Raw genomic sequence first — 20,806 nt, forward strand, 5'->3', positions numbered from 1 at the left:
ATTTTCAAGACAAAACTTTCTTTATACTATTATCTTAAAGAATTGGGGGGAGGGGTGATGTTTGATCGATTAAATATGATCGATAATTGACAATAACGCTTTTGTTTAGTTCAATATCAAACGATAATTAATTCAAATGAAAGAGGTTATTTAGAAAAAGTTAATTTGATTCACTGTTATCGATTATGGTTTCCAAGTATATCGTGAAGTGAGTCAGTAACGTATCTAAGGATATTTTGTACCATGAGAATATATTTATTTACTTACAAAAAATTTAGTGTTTAAATTATTTGTGTATGTATAAACAAAACATATTCTATACTTTATATATAAATTATGTTTTAATAATATCAAATGTATATAGATATATGTATATATATATAAAACACGATAACAACACGATCAATCCGAATCAATAGAAGAAGTTCAATACAAAGTTAAAAAAATCAAAAATCGAATAATCACGATAATTTATGAATTATAAACTTTTCAAAGATAAAAAAAAAAATTTAATTAAAAATGAGATCCAATTCAATGTTGTCTCATCTTTGTTATGATACATCGAAAAGTGAAAGTACATGGTAAAGGTTCGTGCAAAGTTATGACGACCGGTTTTGCTGTATGCTGTTAGAAAAAGATGGAATGAAGTTTATTTAGTGTAGAGGGGGAAAACATGAAATTCTTACGTAAGGTCGTTCAACACTGGTCGTTAGTATCATTTGGATCTTCAATTGGATAGTATCGTTCTTGTTCAATACTGCTAGTACTAATTAATAGTAAAGTATTATTTAATTAAAATTACTATTCAATAATAATATTAATATCTTGGAATACTTATAAAGGTAAAGATAAAGATAAATATTTTATTGATCAAATTCTTTTATTTAAAAGACAATCTTTCCTTTTCTTTCAGATAATATAATGGTGCAATACAAATTATCTTACTTCGATGTAATGGGTTTGGGCGAGCCAATAAGATTCTTGCTAAGCTACGGTGGTGCCGAATTTGAAGATGTTCGTATTGGTCGCGACGAATGGTTGAAATATAAACCAGGTATGTGCTTAGAGATTTTTTTTTAAATATTATGTTTTTTTTATTACTATTTAGCTTAAAATAATTTCTTTATTTTTCTATTGTCTTTTTGTAGATACTCCATTCGGTCAGATGCCAATTCTAGAATTTGACGGTAAAGTTTATTCGCAAACGTTACCAATTTGTCAATACTTAGCGAAAAAATATAATTTAAATGGTAAAACAGACTTGGACGATCTACAGATCAACGCTATTGCTAATGCGCTTCATGATCTCAGAAAACGTAAGATTTGAATACTTTAAAATTTTGTTGTGTTAAATATTATAGTATTTTGTTTTTTTTTAATTTAATTTAAATAATTTAAATAATAATTTAATTTAATTTAATTTAATATAATTGTCGTCTCTTTCTTTATTGATAGAGGTAGCCCTTTTCTATAGAAGTAATGATCCCGTTGAAAAAGCCAAAAAAAAGGAAGAAGTTCTTTCTACAACCGTACCATTTTATTTTAAAAAATTAGAAGAATTGGCTCGTTCTAATGGCGGTTATTTACATGGCGGTCAGGTAAAAATCAAAACCACATTTTTATTATTATTTTATTAATAACAAATTTCTTTTTTGATAATATATACAATATGGGCCAAAAGTTCTTAGGTATTTTTAACAATCAGTCCAATTTTTTTTTAAATATATAATATATATTTTAACCCTCTATAGGCCGAATTTTCTTTTTCAATCCAAAAAAATTGGGGGAACGAAAAACCAGCAATTATAAACATATATATGCAAATAAACAAAAAATTTTTTGTTTAAATAATTTTATTGCAGTATATTCAATATGTGACTTTCAGGTAACAACGGCCTATAATATTCGCACTTCTGTGCATGAAAACTTAAGCGTGAAACTCTACGAAACAGTTTTCACTTGACGTTACACATAAATTTATATAAATATACTTCATCTTTTCGCACATTTTTTGATGGAAGTATTATACTTGGTCTTCTTTTTATATTCTTTATAATTGTTTATCTACATTGGTGGAAAAAAGACGTCTTCTTTTTTTACGAATTTCTTTGTACTCCTGACATAGACAGGATGCAATTTTAATTTTAAATGGTAATAAGTTAAATTGATTCCTGGGTCTTACAGAATGCAATGAACAGTTTTGCTTATATGACAGCTAAGCATTGACCACCGGTCTAACTTATCTATTTTTTTCGTAAATATTTATCCTTTTAGAATCTTCGAATCTTTTCCTCAAATAAAACTGATAAAAATTGTCAAGAATTGTTTGCTGCAACGAATTCTTCAACTATTTTCAACATTCGATGGAACACAAAAGCGTGATCCTAAATATACAGAAGATTTCTTTATAGGCCAATGTTACTTCAAAGTAAAAGAACTTTATCAAAAAAATAAATTAAAAAATTGATATTGAAATGCAAAAAAATTAGTTTTTATGGATTTTCAAACTCAGAACTACTAGATACATAATTTTTTATTCGGTAAACACAGACAGAAGCAAAAATAATATCAATTGAAAAAAAGATTTCGCTTGCTTCTACTACAGACAGTTAGTATAACATTTATTTTGTTATTTTATTTTAATTATGCTATCAACCGTCATGAATATGGTATTAGTTGTCTCAGAAAGATTTAAAAAATTAAGATATATATAATGACATTTCATTAAAAAAACTAAAATTGTTTAGTAAAACACTGAAAAATGAATATGTTACTTGAAGGTTACACGGGCCCATAGAGGGTTAATTTATTTTGTGTTTTGTAGTTTTATAATTTTGAAAATAAAATTAATTTAAAAGAATTTGATAAAAAGCTAATCTTGATAAAAAGATTTGTAAAAATGTTTTAAGCATTTTTGACCCATCTAAGAAACTTTCATACAAAAAATATTATTTTATAGATTTATATAATATGTTTAATTCGTTATTTTTATTCTCATCCTCGTCCAATTTATTTTTATAAAAACACTATATCTCTTCCATAATGTAGAATATAAAATATTTTTTTCAATTATTTTTGTTTTCTTAGCTGAGTTACGCCGATTTATTCTTCGTGGCTATTTTGGATTCAATTAACAATGCTTGCGAGTTTGATGCTACCAAGGATTATTCTAATCTAAAATCTCTCAAAGAGAAGGTACTTGCAATTCCAAAAATAAAAGAATGGATTAACAAAAGACCTAAAAATGACTTTTAAATATTTTCATAATTTTGAATTTATTGTTATCAAGCAAGCTTTATTATCATTTTTACGACATATTGTATAGCTACGATAATAAAATAATTACATTTATCAATATATTAAAATTCATGTGTGACGTGAGTTTTTTATTAAATTAATTTTAAATGAATCAAAATAAAATAAAATTAATATCCTACGAATAATAAACGGATTCGGGTAGAACGTGAAAAGTAATTAAATAAATAATTTACTAATATCATCGTCTATTTTCTTATACTTTTTTATTTTTTTTTTATTTTTACAAAATACCGATGTACAAAAAGAAAACAAAAAGTGTTGTTGATACGAACATAAATGTGGCTGCAGTAATCGCAAAGAAAACGTTCTTCTTTCGTGATATCTTTGTTGCAACGTGAAAATCTTTTCTTGACTGCAACAAATCGTATATTATTCATAAATAAATTAAATGAATATAAAATGAATTAAAGAATGAAAATTGTGCAGAAACATCTTAACAAGAAAATTAATATATTGTCAAAATAAACATAATTAATTTTTAATAGGGTGAAAGGTTTCTAGATAATTTTTAAAATAATTTATTCTCTAAAAATATTAAATGTTTAAAGTTTATCTTTGTATGTGTTAATTTAATTGAATATTTAAGAAAATGTACTTTTCATTTATTTTTTTTTCTCACAATCTTTCTTTATCGCGAATGAATAAGAGATATTGTAAGATGTTATTGCAAGTATATTGAATAGTAAATACGTGAAAGGATATCAGGAATTATTATAAATCTTTGACGGTCAGTAAGTCGTGACCTATGGAATCGTACATATCTCTAATACCGATAACGTGTAGAATTATAATTCGTGAACTGTTTTTTTGATTAAAAATAAGTTTAATATTACTACTGAAGAAAGGACCATATTTTCTAGAAACAATACTATATAGCAATAAAGTTATAATATTATTATTATTATATGTGTTCTATTTGAGAAAAAGACTACAAATTTCGTTTACCTTAATTTCTAAAGATTGCGTCTTCCGAAGTAAATCGTCCAACTTTTGACCCCTGTCTATCAATTTTTGAACACCGTCCATTAACATCCGTCGTACTTCGGATAATTCATTTTCCAATCTTGGTACGATGTTTGTTTCCTGTTTATTGTATTCTTCCTAAAATAAATATAAATATAAAATTATATTTCGTTTATAATACATTTTATATTTAATTTACAAATAATTAATTAAAATGAGAATTAAACAAATGTGTAAAGTAAAATTTTATGCAAATTATTATTAAATATTTTTACAATTAAAGAAATAATTCATAAATAATTGTTTCAAACGTTAAAACAATTATTTAAAAAAAATTTTTCTAATGTGTTAATCATTTGATACTTTTAATAAAGCCATCGTAATTACAAATAAATGACAAAGTAATACTTACGATAATTTGTTGAAGCGGTTTAGAAAGATCGATGACAGCGAGATTAGTTAGATCTCTAGATAGATCAGCTAATATTGGTACTTCTCTGTAAATGTTTCTTAGTTTATCGAGAAAGAGTTGAGAACAGGATACTAATTGAGATACCGCCGATGAAGATTCTGGTTTTATTGTCAAGCAAGCATAATGAAGTTCTCCGATCAATAGATGCACTATATATCTGGAGGTAATAACAAATGGTATTTCTCAATGTGATTTTAATTAGAATAAAGGTAAAAAGAAAGGCTCGTTTATATCTAACGATTCATTTTCGTTCGATATATCCAAAGATATTTTTTCACAAATAATACAAAATTAAATATATTGTATATAAGCATAAACATTCACAAAATTATACGGATAATTATGTTTATTCACTTTTTACAAATTTTGAATTCAATAAAAATGTTAATTTAATTGTAGTAATTAGTCTCAATTAATTCAATATAATTACATTAGAGATCGACAGAAAATTGAAGTGAAATGCAAAAAGAAAAATCCAAATATTGGTTTGATAATAACGAGCACAAAAACGCACCGATATCAAATCGAGGATAGCGAGCTTACTTGCCCCGATCGAGGCTGGTCCTATCGTTTTCAAGACTCTTAATATCCTGTATCGTAGTTAAAGCAATTTCTCGACAATTTGCTTCAGGATCGACCAAATAATCGGCGACGATCTTACAACCAGATTTCTCCCAAAATGCAACGACTGCGTACTGGACGATTAACGACATTTTTACCTTTTTATTCACCAAAAAATACAAGAAATGCAGGAACACTTAACAGCGAACATGGAGAGACAGAAAAGATTTATGCCTGTCGTTTTGTCGCGTTTCTTGCTTGGCTACGGTATATCAAATAATGACAAAGAAATTTTGATAAAGTAAAAGAACACTCACATTACACGCATACAAACAAAAAAATAACATGTTACTCCCCCTCTTTATTTCTTTGATATTCCTATCCGTTTCTTATCACTGGTCGCATTTTCTCTAATAAAATATATTAATGATTTTTTATATATTTTAAAACGTATCATTTTTGAAGAAGAAGAAGAAGATAATTAAATACATGCATATATTTAACTCAAATGATATTGAAAATATTTTTTTTCTGACATTGTTATCTTGAATAATGATTAATCGAATATTAAAATAATAGGTCCTTATTTATATTTTTTTTTTTTAATAGAAATAGTAGTAAATTATTATGGTATGATATAAAAGAAACGATATATGCATTAAAATTTATTATCAAGATAAATAGAAAATCATAGTCAATAAAATTTTAAATATAATAAGAAGAACCGCATTAGTAAATATCCGTTATTAAAAAGAATTCTGTCTTACCGACAATTGTTCAAGATAGTAGATTTTGATATTACCGATAAGGTCGATAAATTAATAATAAACAAAGAATACAAAAGTACATAGAGGCTCACAAGTCCCATTTTTTATATAACCAGATTCATCTTAGTTAGCACTGAGACCACCAACGGGCGATAGTAATACTTAACACTATGACAGTACGATACTATCAAAGAACGGTACGTACAAACTATCAAAGAAAGGTACAATACTATTAAAGAATACAGTATTCTAGGGATCCTATAGGAGGGATGCGCCATGTACATTGCTGGGGGACCGGAACTCGATTTTGCGTGCGAATAATTCAAACATTGAAATAATTATAAAATAATGAATTGCATCAAATACAGAAAAAAATGAACTATATTTAATGATAATTAAAAATTTATATTAAAATAGAATAGATTACACGAAAAAATTATTATAAATTCAAGCGGTCCCCCAAACTTTTCAGCCAATGGCACATGAGCTGAATACTGTTGGCGCATCCCTCCTACAGGATCCCTACAGTATTCTAACTACTATCGCCCACTAGTGTTCCCGGTACTAACTAAGATGAGCTTTTCATACAAAAAATGGATTTTTGATGTTTTATATTATTCTTTGATAATAGTGAGTTACTGTTTCTTCGGATAATAATTCAATCGGTAATGGTAGAGATTTATCTTACCGACTAAGAAACATGCTGACAATAGTACAATAGAAAGCTATGTTTTAGTTTTTTTGTAAAAATTATTGGTTATTGTAAATTATTGCTTTATTATTACTTTTTACTATACTTGTCTTTAAAAAATGATATTTTCGGTGAAGGATTAGAACATAATTTACAATTTAATAGAGTTATAACATTACGGAGAGAAAAAAGAAATAAAGTAGGAGAAGGAGAGAAATAAAAGTATAATTGATTATTTTTTAATTGAATTCTTATTTTAACTTTCTCCACTCTCCTAGCAAATTAAAACAAAAAATAAACAAATTTTAAGAAATTAAACAAAATATAAAATAAAATTGATAATAGGGGATATACGATACATATGTATTTATACATATATATATATATATATATAATTTTTAAAGGAGAGGAAAAGAGAATATCGGACAATGTTGTCAATTTGTGAATACGCAATTAAACCAACGGATAATTCATGAATAAGAAAAAAAACTGCTCCCTTTTTCTCATCGAGACACTTTATTCGCATACTTATTGCATCCTGCCTATATCTTAATTCTTCGTAAGAAAATGCGCAAGAGAGCGCTATGATTTCTTTTAAACGTTCGCTTTATTTTTTGTGTGTGTTTTCATTAATTTATTTATTTACTTATTTTTTTTTAATTCTTTTTTTCATTATTTTTTTCCCCCTTTTTTTTCTTTTATAGTTCGTCGCGAAATGGTACGAGAAAAAATGTGTGTAAACGTTAGATAAACAGTACAATATTATATTCTCATCCCTCTTTTTTAAATATATTTCTTTTTTCCCCTCGAGTAAAGAAGACGTTATCATTTACTTATTTACTTTATCTTTTTTTGTTTCTTTCTTGCTTACTCGGCATTGATGATTTTGTTATCATTTTCCATTAATTACCTTTATATATATTATATATATATTTTTTTTAACGGATTTATTTTTTTAATTTAGCGGAGACTTAAAGTATTACTCGATAAAGATAAAGACAGTGAAAAAAGAGAGGGAAGTTGTGCCGTGTATATCCTATTACGTATATACACGTCTCCGCATGCCTCTATGTATATATACATAAAATATGTATGTACATACGTAGGTAATGTATACATGTGTATATACCTGTGTACGGTGTGTCTCTGATGTGAGTGTTACTTATTTGTCTGTGGTGTTGTGTTTGTTAGTCACAGTGTGCGCGGAAAAGAGAAAGATAAATTAGAAATTTGTAGAATAAAAGACACGAGAGTTCAAGTGAAGTTAGTTACTTAATCTCTTGATATTTTTTTTGTTCTTTTTTTTTTTTTACTTTTCTTTACTTCTTTATTTTATTTATTTATTTTTTTTTAATTATTCAAGCTTCGAGTAGAATTCAAAAAAGAGATAGACAATTTTTGTCTCCTATTCTTAAATTATTTCTCTCTTCTTCTTCTTCGTTCTTTTTTTTTCTTTTTTTTTTTATTCTTTTTCTACATTTTCTGTCTTTTTAAGTTTTTCTCCCAACACGTGTTTATCCTCTTATTTCTTTTCCCTTATTTAATTTAAAACACATTCTTATATTTAAAAACCCGTACTTATTGTGTCGTACGTAATTTTACTTCTTACTTACGCAAAGCGAGATACGTCATCGAAAATGGTATGGATGTATGTATTAAGAAAGGGTATGTATTTTTTAAGGATAGGTATGTATGTAGATTTATGTTGGTGTATATTTATGCGTGTAATACGTGTACTAGGAAAAATCGAATATACAGAAAGTCGTCGAACATTAGTCATCGTTATTTTCCTCTTCCTTTCTTCTCCTTCCCGCTCCTCTTCTCGATCATGCAATTTTTATATAGAAATTCTTTCTTTATTATTCATTCACTTTTTATTTTATCAATATTTTAATGTCATCTCATTACGCTTCTCAAAAAACATGCTCGTTAGTAGGTAAAGTAGCTCATAATTCTAAAGAGAAAGGCTTTTACGGGTTATTATTTTGCTTTTTTTTCTCTCGATTTTTTCCCCTTATCATACCCGTTAATAATGACACGATGATAATAATAATAATTATTAATTAATAATTAACAATCATAGTAGTAATAATAATAATAATAGTAATAATAATAATCATAATAATAATAATAATATTAAGCTTAATCGTAGACACGTTTTTTAAATCATAATTTATCATACAATTTCAATCAATTTTTTGTATTCCGTGCGATCCTCGTGGCGTAAACGAACGCGCTTTTATTCATTTCATTTTTGCTGATTTACAAATTATTTTCATTTTTAATTCTTTGTTTCTTCCTTTCTTATATATTTTGTCCACCTTTCTTTTTTATCTCGTATGTGTTTGATATATGTTGTTATTAGGTATTACAGAACAAAAATGTATTGGTTCGATTGGTGTAGCGAGATATCATCACCATTAAAAGAATTATTAATTATTATTTTTTCTTTTGTTTTTTACTTGTTCTTTTTAAATCTATATCTTTCATCTCTCGTACGTAAACGTTACTATTTACTATGTACGGGTGTTTCATATTACTCCTGAGGTGGGTTCTACTAATATACACACAATATATATATATATATATATATATATATATATATATATATGTATATTATAAATGATATTTAAAATCTTCCTCTCGGAAAAAAAGGTTCAAAAGGGAAGACATTTTTAAAAAGGGCAGCCACGCGATATACTCCTTATTTTTCTATCTACAACAAATATTATTTTATATATATATATATATATATATATATATATATATATATATATATATATATATATATATATATATATATATATATTATTTTTTTTTTTTTTTGGTTTTCTAATAATTTTTCGTTTGCGTTAAATCCAATACTGAACGATTATGTATATGTATATGCATATATGCAAAATTTATAAATGCTGTTCTCATAGAACAGGATATCCCAAACTTTGATGGGAATTGAGAAGACCCATTTTCGATGACCCACTGGAAAGTGTAATCATTGTTGTCGAAAGAATAGATTGATCAATAAATTAATGAAAAATTAATTTTTATATAGATTTAAAAACTGTTATAAAATTAAATAACGATTCTCGTGTGAACTTTCTTAATTTGATTAATCTTAATTTGAATTATTCGTCCGAGAACGAGATTTGAATATTTTCAAACATATTTTTAAACTACCTTTTTATATTTTAACATTTAACGCGATTCGCGCGCAATGAAGAATCTCCGCTATAAAATATATTATAAATAAAAAAATTCTAACAATTACGAAACACGAACACACGTAGGGTTTTACTGGTATAATAAATCTCGAAAATGTTATAAATGTATAGAAATTCTATGCGTTCACGCGTTGGACCAAAACAATTTACTACGAAAAAAAAGAAGATAAAAAAATTCTATTTCAACTTTCTCCCCCTTTTCTTCATTTATTCTAATCATCTTGATCGTATTTTATTTTATTTTATTTTACTTTTGTTTTCTTTTATTTGTTAAAGATAAAAAAATTCTTTCGTATATACAACGATGTAAAGGTATCATTTGTTAAAGTCTCAAAATCTGAGGAAAAGTTGTATCAGTTAAAAAGCAACGTTACGTACGTATATATTTAACAAATATATAGATATTAATATATTAATGTTAACAGGTTACCTCAGTTTGTTATTTTTTTTGCACAAGATTTTACCACACCACATTTTATAAATAAACAAATAAAATGATGTTATATAAATATATACTCTTGTAAATATCTTATTAAAAAGTTATAATAAAAATACGAAATAGTAATGGATTCCAATATTTCATCGAAAGAAAAAATTAATTAAACACAAAGTAATGCAATATCATTGAAATTGGTGTCGTATTATTTGCAAATTAAGGAAAATGTAGAAGAAATTAATAATGAAAAATAGATTCTATTTTCCATAGACTTCAGTCTTGCATAATAACGGATAATATTTTTAAATGTAATTATAATGAAAATCAACAATATATTTTTACGTGGTATTGAATAAGAAAGTACTCTTCTGTTATTTCCTATTCTTATTATAATTTTTGAATAAAGCTTTTAAAAGTTCATGCTTATATAATATTTCCTTTTACTTATTTTTACTTATAAAATATGTAGGTAAAATTTTTACAGGAAAAGCTGGAACATCCTGTATAATATATATATATATATCAATGATTAAAATATTCTCTAATAAGGAGAAATATAATATAACTGTTAATAGTTAATAGTAATAATATGAGAGTATACGAGTAATAATTAAGCAAAATACTCGTCTTGTTGATTAATTAATGAATTAATTCGTTTCAACGAATGATTACACAAGAACAATTATTTTAAAATGTCTCGAAAATGTTGTCTCACCATCGAGAAAAAATTATAGACTTTTATTTATTAGTGCGAGATTAATTTTTTTTGGAGACGAACACATTTTGTCGGACGTATCATATTTTGTTTTATTTTCCTTTTTTTAATTTTTTTTTGTTAGATAAAAATTCGTTTATTGATATTTATAATCAATAAGAGGTAGAAATAGCAAAAAGAAAAAAGCAATGTGTTGCGTGTCGCTCGTACTTAGATCACTTAAGGTAAACATCAAACAAGTAAAGGTTATTTTTTGCTTTTTTATGAAGAATAATAATAAAGAGATCATACTTTTCATCTCTCATTTTCTTTCTCACACGCACACAGAGACACTCTCTCTATCTTTCGTTTTATGTTCTCGAACAATTTCGTTGATTTATCTTTTAACTTTCTCTCTTATTCGGATGAGCGTGTGTTCAAAATTTACAAAACAATATTTGTCGAAATTTAAAATAAAAATAAAAAAAAATATATAATAAAAAGAGAGAGAGAGAGAGAGAGAGAGAGAGAGAGAGAGAGACAGACAGAGAGAGAAAGAAAAATAATAAAAATCTCTTCCATTATTCTCTTCTTTTCTTCTTTCTCGCTCTCTCTTTCACTTTATTCAATTTTGTTTTTATAATTATATCGATAACGAGTATTTTTCTTTCTTTCTTTGGTTTAACAAAAAAATCGGCCTACTTTTTACTTTATTTATTCATGTATAAATAATAATATTAATAATAATAATAATAATAATATTTAAAGTGTTACAGTATTTCTACACGTAAACGTTCATTTTGCCGACGAAGATCGTGCGGATTTCTGTTTTTAATTTCTTTTCCTCATTTTTGGTTTTCTTTTAAGAAATTGTGGATGGTTCGTAATAGCCTTCCCACACATTTCCTTTATTTAATTATTTAACTAATTAATTGTTTATTTATATTATTCCTTCTTTCATTCTTTTCTTCTTACTTTTATCATCGGCCGTATTCTTTCAGAAATTATTTTTTACTTTCGAACAAAGAGAGAAATCAATTAAGAAGATCAATTTGTTCGTAATAATTTTTAACATTCTTTATATATATATATCCATTCATTTTATTTTTTTTATTCTTATTCTCAAAGCCTTCTTTATTACTTTCGTGCTCGTACATAGATTTATCGAAAAATTGAAAAATTGAGAAGAGTTAAAATAAAAAACGAAATATGGAAAAGATAGAAATAAGAAAAGAGAAAGAAAAAGAGAAAGAGAAAGAGAAAGAGAGGGAGAGAGAGAGAAGAGTGATAGAGATACTGGTACAAATAGTTCGAGATGTAATTGGAGTAAAAAAGATAGAAATAAGAAAATAGAAAGAGAAAGAGAAAGAGAGAGTAAGAAAAAACGAAATGAACGAAATCGTTGCTGCTGCTGCCGCTCCTATTGTTGTTGCTGCTGCATTAGAAGATATTATTTAAATATTTATATTTTTACACATTTTTGTCGAATCGAAAGAATACGGATGTGTTACCGAGAGAGACAGAGAGTATGATTTTCAAAGACAACGTGATGTTTGTTCTACTTTTGTCTCTATTTTTCTTTCGTTATTTAGGAAGCGCCATTTTTGAATGAATTGGATTAACTAAAAATAAATTCGTTCTTTTGAAACTACCAAAATTTGAATTTGATCCTTTTCCTCCTTCTCGTTAACATTTATCAATACTGGATTGATCGATAAAATGATTGATTACTACTATCGATTATTCGAGTAATAAAAAATTCATTCCTTCTAAATAATCTTCTTAATTTTCTTTGCAAATTATATTTTTATTCGCAAAATTTGTCCCTCTCTCTCTCTCTCTTCATTCTCTCATACTAATTCGTAGGATTGGTAAGAATCCAATAGATCACGAGAATCGTTACCAATCCAATATCGATGAGCCGAACATGTTAAGTCGATAAAGAAGATTTATTATTTGATTAAGTCTTCGTGTTATAAACGTGATAGCGATTATGATTTTTCACCTATTTAATTATAAGAGAGAAATTTCTTTACGATACGATATATTTATGTAATTATGTTGAATACTTTTTTTTCTTTTCTTTTCTTTTCTTTTTCCTTTTTATAGGATATTAAATTTTTTTCGCCCATAAATAAATATTTACAATATGTATGTTTTAATTTTTTTTGTCGGGGATTAAAGAGAGACGGTTTTCTTAGAAATGAAACACCATGAATAAAGGTTGCCGTTCTTCTTAAAAATATCCTTTTCCATATCTTTTTTTTTAATCCTTCTCTTCATCTTTCTTTCCTATCACAATCTTTCATATTCTTTATTTTTTCGTCCTTGTTCTTCTGTTTAATCTTTCTTCTTCTTCTTCTTCTTTTTTATATATATTTATATATTTTTTTTTGTTAATAATAATAATAATTTTATTATTATAATTATAATAATACATTAATTGTTATATTTTCTTTTTTTCTTTATTTATTTTTATTCCTTCTTCTTTTATCATAGACACTGAGAAATGTATAATTCAACGAGTTATTTTGATAATAATAATAGTAATAATGATAATAATAATAGTAATAATGATAATAATAATAATAATAATAATAATAATAATAAAAATAATTATAGTAATAATAAATAAATATAATGATAATTTATAGTTTTAATTATAGACTATCTTCAGCTTCGAGTTCGGCACTATCAGTTCGTTTTGTTTTTCGCTTTTTTATGTATTTATCATTCATATGTATCTTTCGTTTATTTCTCTCTTTTTTTATTCGTTCTTTTTTTTCTATCTTTATCTTTGAGAGTTAATTTATATCCCAAATATAGGATACATTTAACTATAAAATATTATCGAGGTCCCATTTTTTTAACACATTGTCATATTACCACATCCTCCCATTCCTACACATCAACTTTCATAATAAATAACTTTTATATATATATACACGCTTTTTATGTTAACTCTATTTCATATGTATATAATAATAATAACGTACAATAATAATAATAGTAACAATAAATTATTTATATATTTATATATATTTGTATATAAGCAAAGAGTGTAAAATTTTGAATGAATGAACTTAACATTGACAATATCATCCGCCATTACTTATTTCTCCCTCTTCCTTTTTTTTCATTATCCTCTTATTATCAAATTTTCTCTCGTTTTTACTCTTTTTTTTATTTTGAAACAAATGCAGTTAAACATTGTTTATTAGGTTATACGATTAAATGTAATAACAAATCATCTTTTCTTTCTCTCTCTTTTTTTCTTTCTCTTTATTTCTTCATGTTCATTTAAAAAATGATTATTCTTACGGATTCCAAGGGTCTTGAAAATATATCTATACGTTATTTTAAATTAATATTTATTTCCATATCTTCTAACTTTATCTCTTTTCCAATTTGTTTACTTTCTTTCTCTTGCATTTTAACGTTTTTTTTTCTATTTTCAATCGTTTTCTTCATTTTCTTCTTTGATATCTTCTTTATTTTCATTCGTTTTAGTTGTTTTTATTGTTTCGTTCATTTTTTCTTAGTTCGTAATGAAATTTTGATATACATACATATATACTATATGCATTATTGACATACATATGTGTATATATATATGTGTGTGTGTGTAATAATCTGTAATAGTATATGAAGAATTGACAAAAGGCGTGTTTGACTGTCTAGGTGACGCCAAGTCTGCAAGGAATATTAATATTTATATAATTATTATTTATTATTATTATTTATAATAATAGTAATAGAGTTCTCGAATAAAATTAAACCGAGTTTTCGTTATAATCTCGTTCCTCGTTCATAAAAATGTCGTTCTTGTCGTGATCGCAGAAGAACAATATGCTAATCATAATACATAGTAAGTTAAGTGTGTATTACAGAGGATTCGATAACGTTAATAAAGATATACATATATATATGTATATCTATAGAAAATATGTATATTAGCTTTACACGTATGTATGTATGTATGTATGTATTTATGTATATATGTATATACGTCGATTCGCTTTGAAAATTTCCTTAAAGTCTATGTACTTTGTATGTATTAGTATGACAATCGTAATAACAAGAGTTTATAGTAATAATTATTATGACAATAATAATAATAATAAGAATAATAATAAAAATACAAATAATAATAATAATAATAATAATAATAATAATAATAATAATAATAATAATAATAATAATAATAATAATAATAAGGAGAAGAAGAAGAAGAAAAAGAAATATAAGAAGAAGAAAAATATGAATATTAATTGAAATTATAATGATAGAAGCTAAAATTTTGTTGTTGCTTTTGTTATGTATAATTAACATCGTAATAATTATAATTATATTTATATTTATATTTATATTTATATTTATATTTATATTTATATTTATATATTTATACTTATATTTATAATTATAATTATAATTATAATTATATATATTTATATTTATATTTATATTTATATTTATATTTATATGTATATACATATATATTATATATATGTATATATATACGTTTGTATATATTGTGATATGCGTAACACGTACATATATGAGCTCGTGAATGTAATGAGGAAGCATATACGGGTATACGCTTATCACTTATAAATATATATATTTGATAAATATATATTTATATATATTATATCGGTGTATCTCATTACCATATGTATATAATTATTAATTAACACATTCTTTTGTACAAGTAAATTAATAATAAGAATAAGTACAACTTCGTAGCAAAGAGAGATATAGAATTATTATTATTATTCACTGTATATTTTATCATCGTAGAGAGAAGATATATATGTTTTATTTAAAATTCACTTTATATAATAATTTTAATAATAATAAGAATAATAGTAATAATAATAACAAAAATAATAATAGTAATAATAATGATATTCTTTCATTACTTTTATTATGTTTCAGATAGAATAATAAATATTTAGATTCTGACAAAGTGCCATTTTTGAAATAGGCTTTTGGAAATGGTTCCTGCCATATGACAATTATATTTAATATCCTAATATCATTTAACTTGAAAATTTTCTTTCAATTTTTTTTCTCCCTTTTAATTCTCCGTCTTCTTCATTTTCTTGCTTTATGTTTCTTTTTTTATTTCAACACTTTTATACACGTATATGTATCTTATTTTTTTTTTTTGTATATTCTTTGTGGTAGCAGCCGCATGCTCTCGCTCGTAAAGCCTAGCGAATCGACTTGAGATTACTAAGGTAAGAGAAGGAGGTAGAAAAAACAGCGACGACGACAAAGACGACGACGACGACGACAACTTAGACGACGTAGACGACGACGATGAAGCCCCCAAAAAATACGATTGTGGGACGACGATTATTATTACTACGATTATTATTCAGTTTTTGTCATTATTAATTAATTAATTAATTAAATTTATAATTCTTAATCAATTTATTTAATTATTTAATATTATCTTTTATTTATTTATTTAATTTATTATTTTATTAATTTATTTATTTAATTAATTAATATTTTTTCATTCAAGTTTTCGTCGAGCGTATCTTAATTATTTCATAAATCCTCATTTCAAAAATTCGGGTTGTTCTCTTCTGTGCTTTTCTTTTATTGATATTTTTTAATTTATTTAAAACTGTACTCTCTCGATTCTGATTATCTTCGAAGTGTTCGTAACATTTTTCTCTCCTCTTCTTTTTATTATTTATTTATTTATTTTATTGTAATGTAATTTAATTTACTTTTTTTTTCTTCTTTTCTCCCTATTCTCGCTTTCTCACGTCCCACGTCTTTTCTTTCTTTTTTCTTTTTTTCTATTCTTTCCTTTCCTTTCCTTTTCTTTTCTTTTCTTTTCTTTTTTTTCCTTAATTTAATGAGAGATAAAAGGGGATGCGTTGAATGAACGTCACGTAGACAGAAGTAGAATTAGCATTAATATTAGAAATAGAAATAGAAGTAGAAATAGAAGTAGAAGTAGAAATAGAAGTAGAAGTAGAAATAGAAGAAGAAGAAGAAGGAGAAGAAGAAGAAGAAGAAGAAGAAGAAGAAGAAGAAGCAACGACGATGATGTTTTTGTGAATAGAAATTTCGTAGAACATTGTTGATAACATTTTTGTATAGTCGAGTAATTTCGTTTAAAATTGTCTTTATTTTTGGTTCTCTACGTGCCATCTTTCATTTATTTTTCATGTTTCGGATTTTAATTTTATAGTTAATAAAAATATCCTTGAGACAAGGCATAAATATAGTTTTTTTTAGCACTTTTTTGCATGCTACTCTTTTCAACTTATTCAAATTAATACGTTTACAAAGAAAACACAATAAATTTACTTTTAATTGGATATAATATCTGAAACCATAGAATGGCGACCAATATCATATTTGAAATAAAAATTATCAAGGCTACATATAAAAATTCTTTAACATATATAATGAATCAATAAATTTATTTATTTATAGCTCGTAGAGGTCTCAGACATTATTATATGTATATATATATAAACGATTTCTTTTTTCAACGTTAAAATTTCTACGAAATTCCTAAACTTTTTTTCACGACAATCCGTTGTTTCAAACTTGCACTTTAGGTTTTTATTTTTAATTAATGATATAATAAAGATAATTATAATGCAAATAGAAATTGAAAAGAAGGAAAAGAAGAAAGGAAATTTATGTAAATATATTTATATATGTAATTAAAAAGACAAAGAGAGAAAAAGAAAATTTAGTAAATTTGTTTAGAGGTATGGAAATTTTAAATAGAGATATTAGTATAATATTCCAAACAATATTCGCACTTGCGAGGATGCCTGGAGCCTGACCGAAATTGTGCGAATTTTTTCAATGGAAAAAAATCCTCGATATATTATATATCGGTATATATTTCGACACATATTTATATTAAGGATACGTTCAGATGGATGAAAATATTTTTTTTGTTTAGCGTTAATTCACACGTCGTGAGTGGCTCAAAAAAATTAAAGTTGGACAGAAAATATAACAAAAACAAAACACAAGGAAAAGAAAAAAGTAATAAATACAAAAAAAAACTGAGTTACAGCGAAAAAAAGCTTTGTTTTTATTCTTATTAAAATTATTATTATCATCATATATATATATATAATATATTGAGGAACGGAGAAATAGTGGAGGTAATAATAATTTCGCGATATAATAATATCACAAACGCACATATGTATGTATCATAACAACGACGACGATGGTAATAATAATTAAAACGACGAGGTATTGTAACGATTCATCCGACTAGTTATCGCGAAAATTGTTTTATTTCGAAAAAATGTAATTATTTCCATTAAAATAGAACAATTAAAAAAAGGGTTTAGTAAGTGAAATAAAAATAAATAAGAAAGAAAAACATATTATCAAAAACAATACATATTACGAAAACGAAAGATATGATTTATTTTTAATAGAGCAAGAGAAAATAAGAAAAGAAAAACAGAAGATAAAATGAATGTTTGCTTGCTTTTTCACCCTTTTGCTTCGAGCCAACGCGCGAAGGACATCTGAGATCATCAAAACGTATTGTTAAACGTTATCTCAGAATGTCTCGGTAAAGAAGATTACTATAATGCCGATGAAATAGTTGGCTAGGGGTGGGAGGATGATAGCGATTATTTGCACCAACGAGAATGATGTTGATGATGACGATGATGAAGATGGTAATAATGATTATGACGATGACGATGACGATGACGATGACGATGACGATGACGATGACGATGACGATGACGATGATGATGACGATGACGATGACGACGACGACGACGACGACGACGACGACGACGACGATAATCAGAGTAATATTAATAATAGCAATAGTAGTAATAATAATAATAATAATGATGATAATATATAATTCTTATTTTTTTTTCGACTCTTAAGATTTAAGTAAAACCCATCCTCTCTCTCTGTCATGGGTCTCACGCGCGGTATGCGTGTGTGTATAAGTATATCTGTGTTTGTATGTATGTGTATATGTGTACCCACAGCAGCCCAGGGCGGGCTCTCTTTTAAGAATCTAGTAAAATTCTAAAACCGGAAGCTCCGCCTTAACGACAGGCCAGCTGCCTTCTTTTTATTTTATTTTATTTTATTTTATTTTACTTTTGTATTTTTTTTTACTTCGGCGGAGATAGCTCGTCCGTTTACCGTCTGTATATCTATCTGTCTGTCTGTATATCTGTCCGTCTCTCTCTCATTCTATCATTCTTTCTTTCTTATCTTTTTGTTTTCTCTTTTTCGTTAGACTTTTTCGTGTACATATAAGTATTTAGCGCGCGTGCAAGGCGTCCTGTGTATTCTTTTCTCCTTGACACTGATATCCATCTTCCTTTTCTCTTTTTCTCTTTCTCTTTCTCTTTTTCCCTATTTCTTTTAATCCTTTTAGTTGCTCATCAGTTATAAATAATGAAACAACACGCGCCTTCATGTTTTATTAAACATTACTAGATGACTGGCAAGAATGCGAAAGAAACGAACAGGAAGAAGAAGAGTAAGAAGAAAAAGATGAAGAAGAGGGAACAAGAGTGATAGTGAGAAAAAGAGAAAGAAAGAGAGAGAGAGAGAGAGAGAGAGAGAAAGAAAGAGAGCGAAAGAGAAATAGAGCGAGATATGAAGGTTATACATCGATGCAACGATAATTAAGAGAAAAAAATGGAGAGATTTAAGAGACGTCGTGCACGCGCCATTTTGTTTCGCGATAAAGTCGAACATTTTATTTCATTAGACGCGAGAGTTCATTGTATATTCGTTTATCATCCTTGAGGTAAAAAAAAGGGGGGGGGGAGGCTTCTTTTTATTTTCGAAACATTTTCTTCCTTTTTTTAATTCATTCCCTTCCTTATCCTCTTCTTCTCCTCCTAGTTCTCTTCTTCTTTTTCATCTTTTTCATATTCCTTTTCTTCATTATCTACAACTTTCATCTTATTCATATGTTTCTTCTGTATTTTTTCTTTTACATTTTCTTTCTTCATCATACGACGACGATGGCAATAATACAACGATAATGATAACAATTCGATTCCTATTTTTCACTTTCATTTTTTCGAACTCGTTCGATCTCCTCCTCCTCCTCCTTCTCTTTCTCCTAATCCTCCATTCCCTTATTTTTTTTCTCCTTTTCCTCTTCGCGTCTTTGACGACTTCCGTACTCGATGAAAGGCGCACCAGTGATAACAGTCGTGTGGGAGAGACGAACAATGCTTGTTTGTATCTTATTCGGAGGCGGCGATGACAGCATTTGGGACTTACGGCCCATCTTCGCCGTCTAAAAACAAAATTTCAAGTATAATAATTATTATTTTTCATATAAATTTCATTTAAAATAATGTTATTAAAGTTTGGCGAATCGAAAGCCCCCACCATTGCAATTGAATGTTCGAATCCTAAATTTGGCACGGTAAATTTTTTTTTTAAATATTAATAATAACAAAATACAAATCATTATTAGCAATTAATAATCGTAAGATGAAAATACAATTGATTATTTTTGTTTATCGTTCTACCTCTTGTTATCAAATTATTATTATTATTAGGTAGAATTATAATTGAAGATATTTAGAGGGTTTAAATTCGAAACGAATATTTTAAAAAATAATAATAAATTGTTATATTTCTCATAAATAAATAATTATTATCGCGTTAAGGAGATAGTA

At 26.2% G+C, this 20,806-nt stretch overlaps 3 protein-coding genes across 7 annotated transcripts in view; 1 reads left to right on the forward strand and 2 right to left on the reverse strand.

The window, feature by feature from the left end:
• The first annotated feature begins 692 nt into the window (after positions 1–692).
• GstS4 (glutathione S-transferase S4) lies at positions 693–3,376 on the forward strand. 2 transcript variants are annotated; one of them, XM_015315698.2, is made up of 5 exons: positions 693–842; positions 914–1,054; positions 1,149–1,316; positions 1,456–1,598; positions 3,088–3,376. In XM_015315698.2, exons 2-5 carry the CDS (start codon positions 922–924, stop codon positions 3,253–3,255), a joined length of 612 nt encoding a protein of 203 aa, XP_015171184.1. In that variant the 5' UTR covers positions 693–842; positions 914–921; the 3' UTR covers positions 3,256–3,376. The 2 variants fall into 2 exon arrangements, with proteins under 2 accessions (XP_015171184.1, XP_015171185.1); XM_015315699.2 differs by having other exon boundaries at positions 733–776.
• Positions 3,377–3,514: 138 nt separating this feature from the next.
• LOC107063632 (uncharacterized) lies at positions 3,515–7,122 on the reverse strand. Its single transcript, XM_089172960.1, has 4 exons — positions 5,297–7,122; positions 4,694–4,910; positions 4,264–4,419; positions 3,515–3,670 (listed from the first exon to the last, which is right to left on the reverse strand). Exons 1-4 carry the CDS (start codon positions 5,464–5,466, stop codon positions 3,539–3,541), a joined length of 675 nt encoding a protein of 224 aa, XP_089029086.1. The 5' UTR covers positions 5,467–7,122; the 3' UTR covers positions 3,515–3,538.
• Positions 7,123–7,265: 143 nt separating this feature from the next.
• LOC107071716 (serine/threonine-protein phosphatase 2B catalytic subunit 3) overlaps positions 7,266–20,806 on the reverse strand; it is a 303,766-nt gene continuing 290,225 nt past the window's right edge. For all 4 annotated transcript variants that reach the window (XM_015330944.2, XM_015330943.2, XM_015330940.2 and 1 more), the window contains one exon: positions 7,266–20,418. The gene's annotated coding sequence lies outside the window, so the exon portion shown is untranslated. The remainder of the gene's footprint in view (positions 20,419–20,806) is intronic.

The sequence above is a fragment of the Polistes dominula genome, unplaced genomic scaffold (assembly GCF_049000335.1).
Source record: "Polistes dominula isolate Pdom_NZ unplaced genomic scaffold, Pdom_raw_medaka contig_22, whole genome shotgun sequence".
In the NCBI taxonomy this organism is placed as follows: Eukaryota; Metazoa; Arthropoda; class Insecta; order Hymenoptera; family Vespidae; genus Polistes; species Polistes dominula.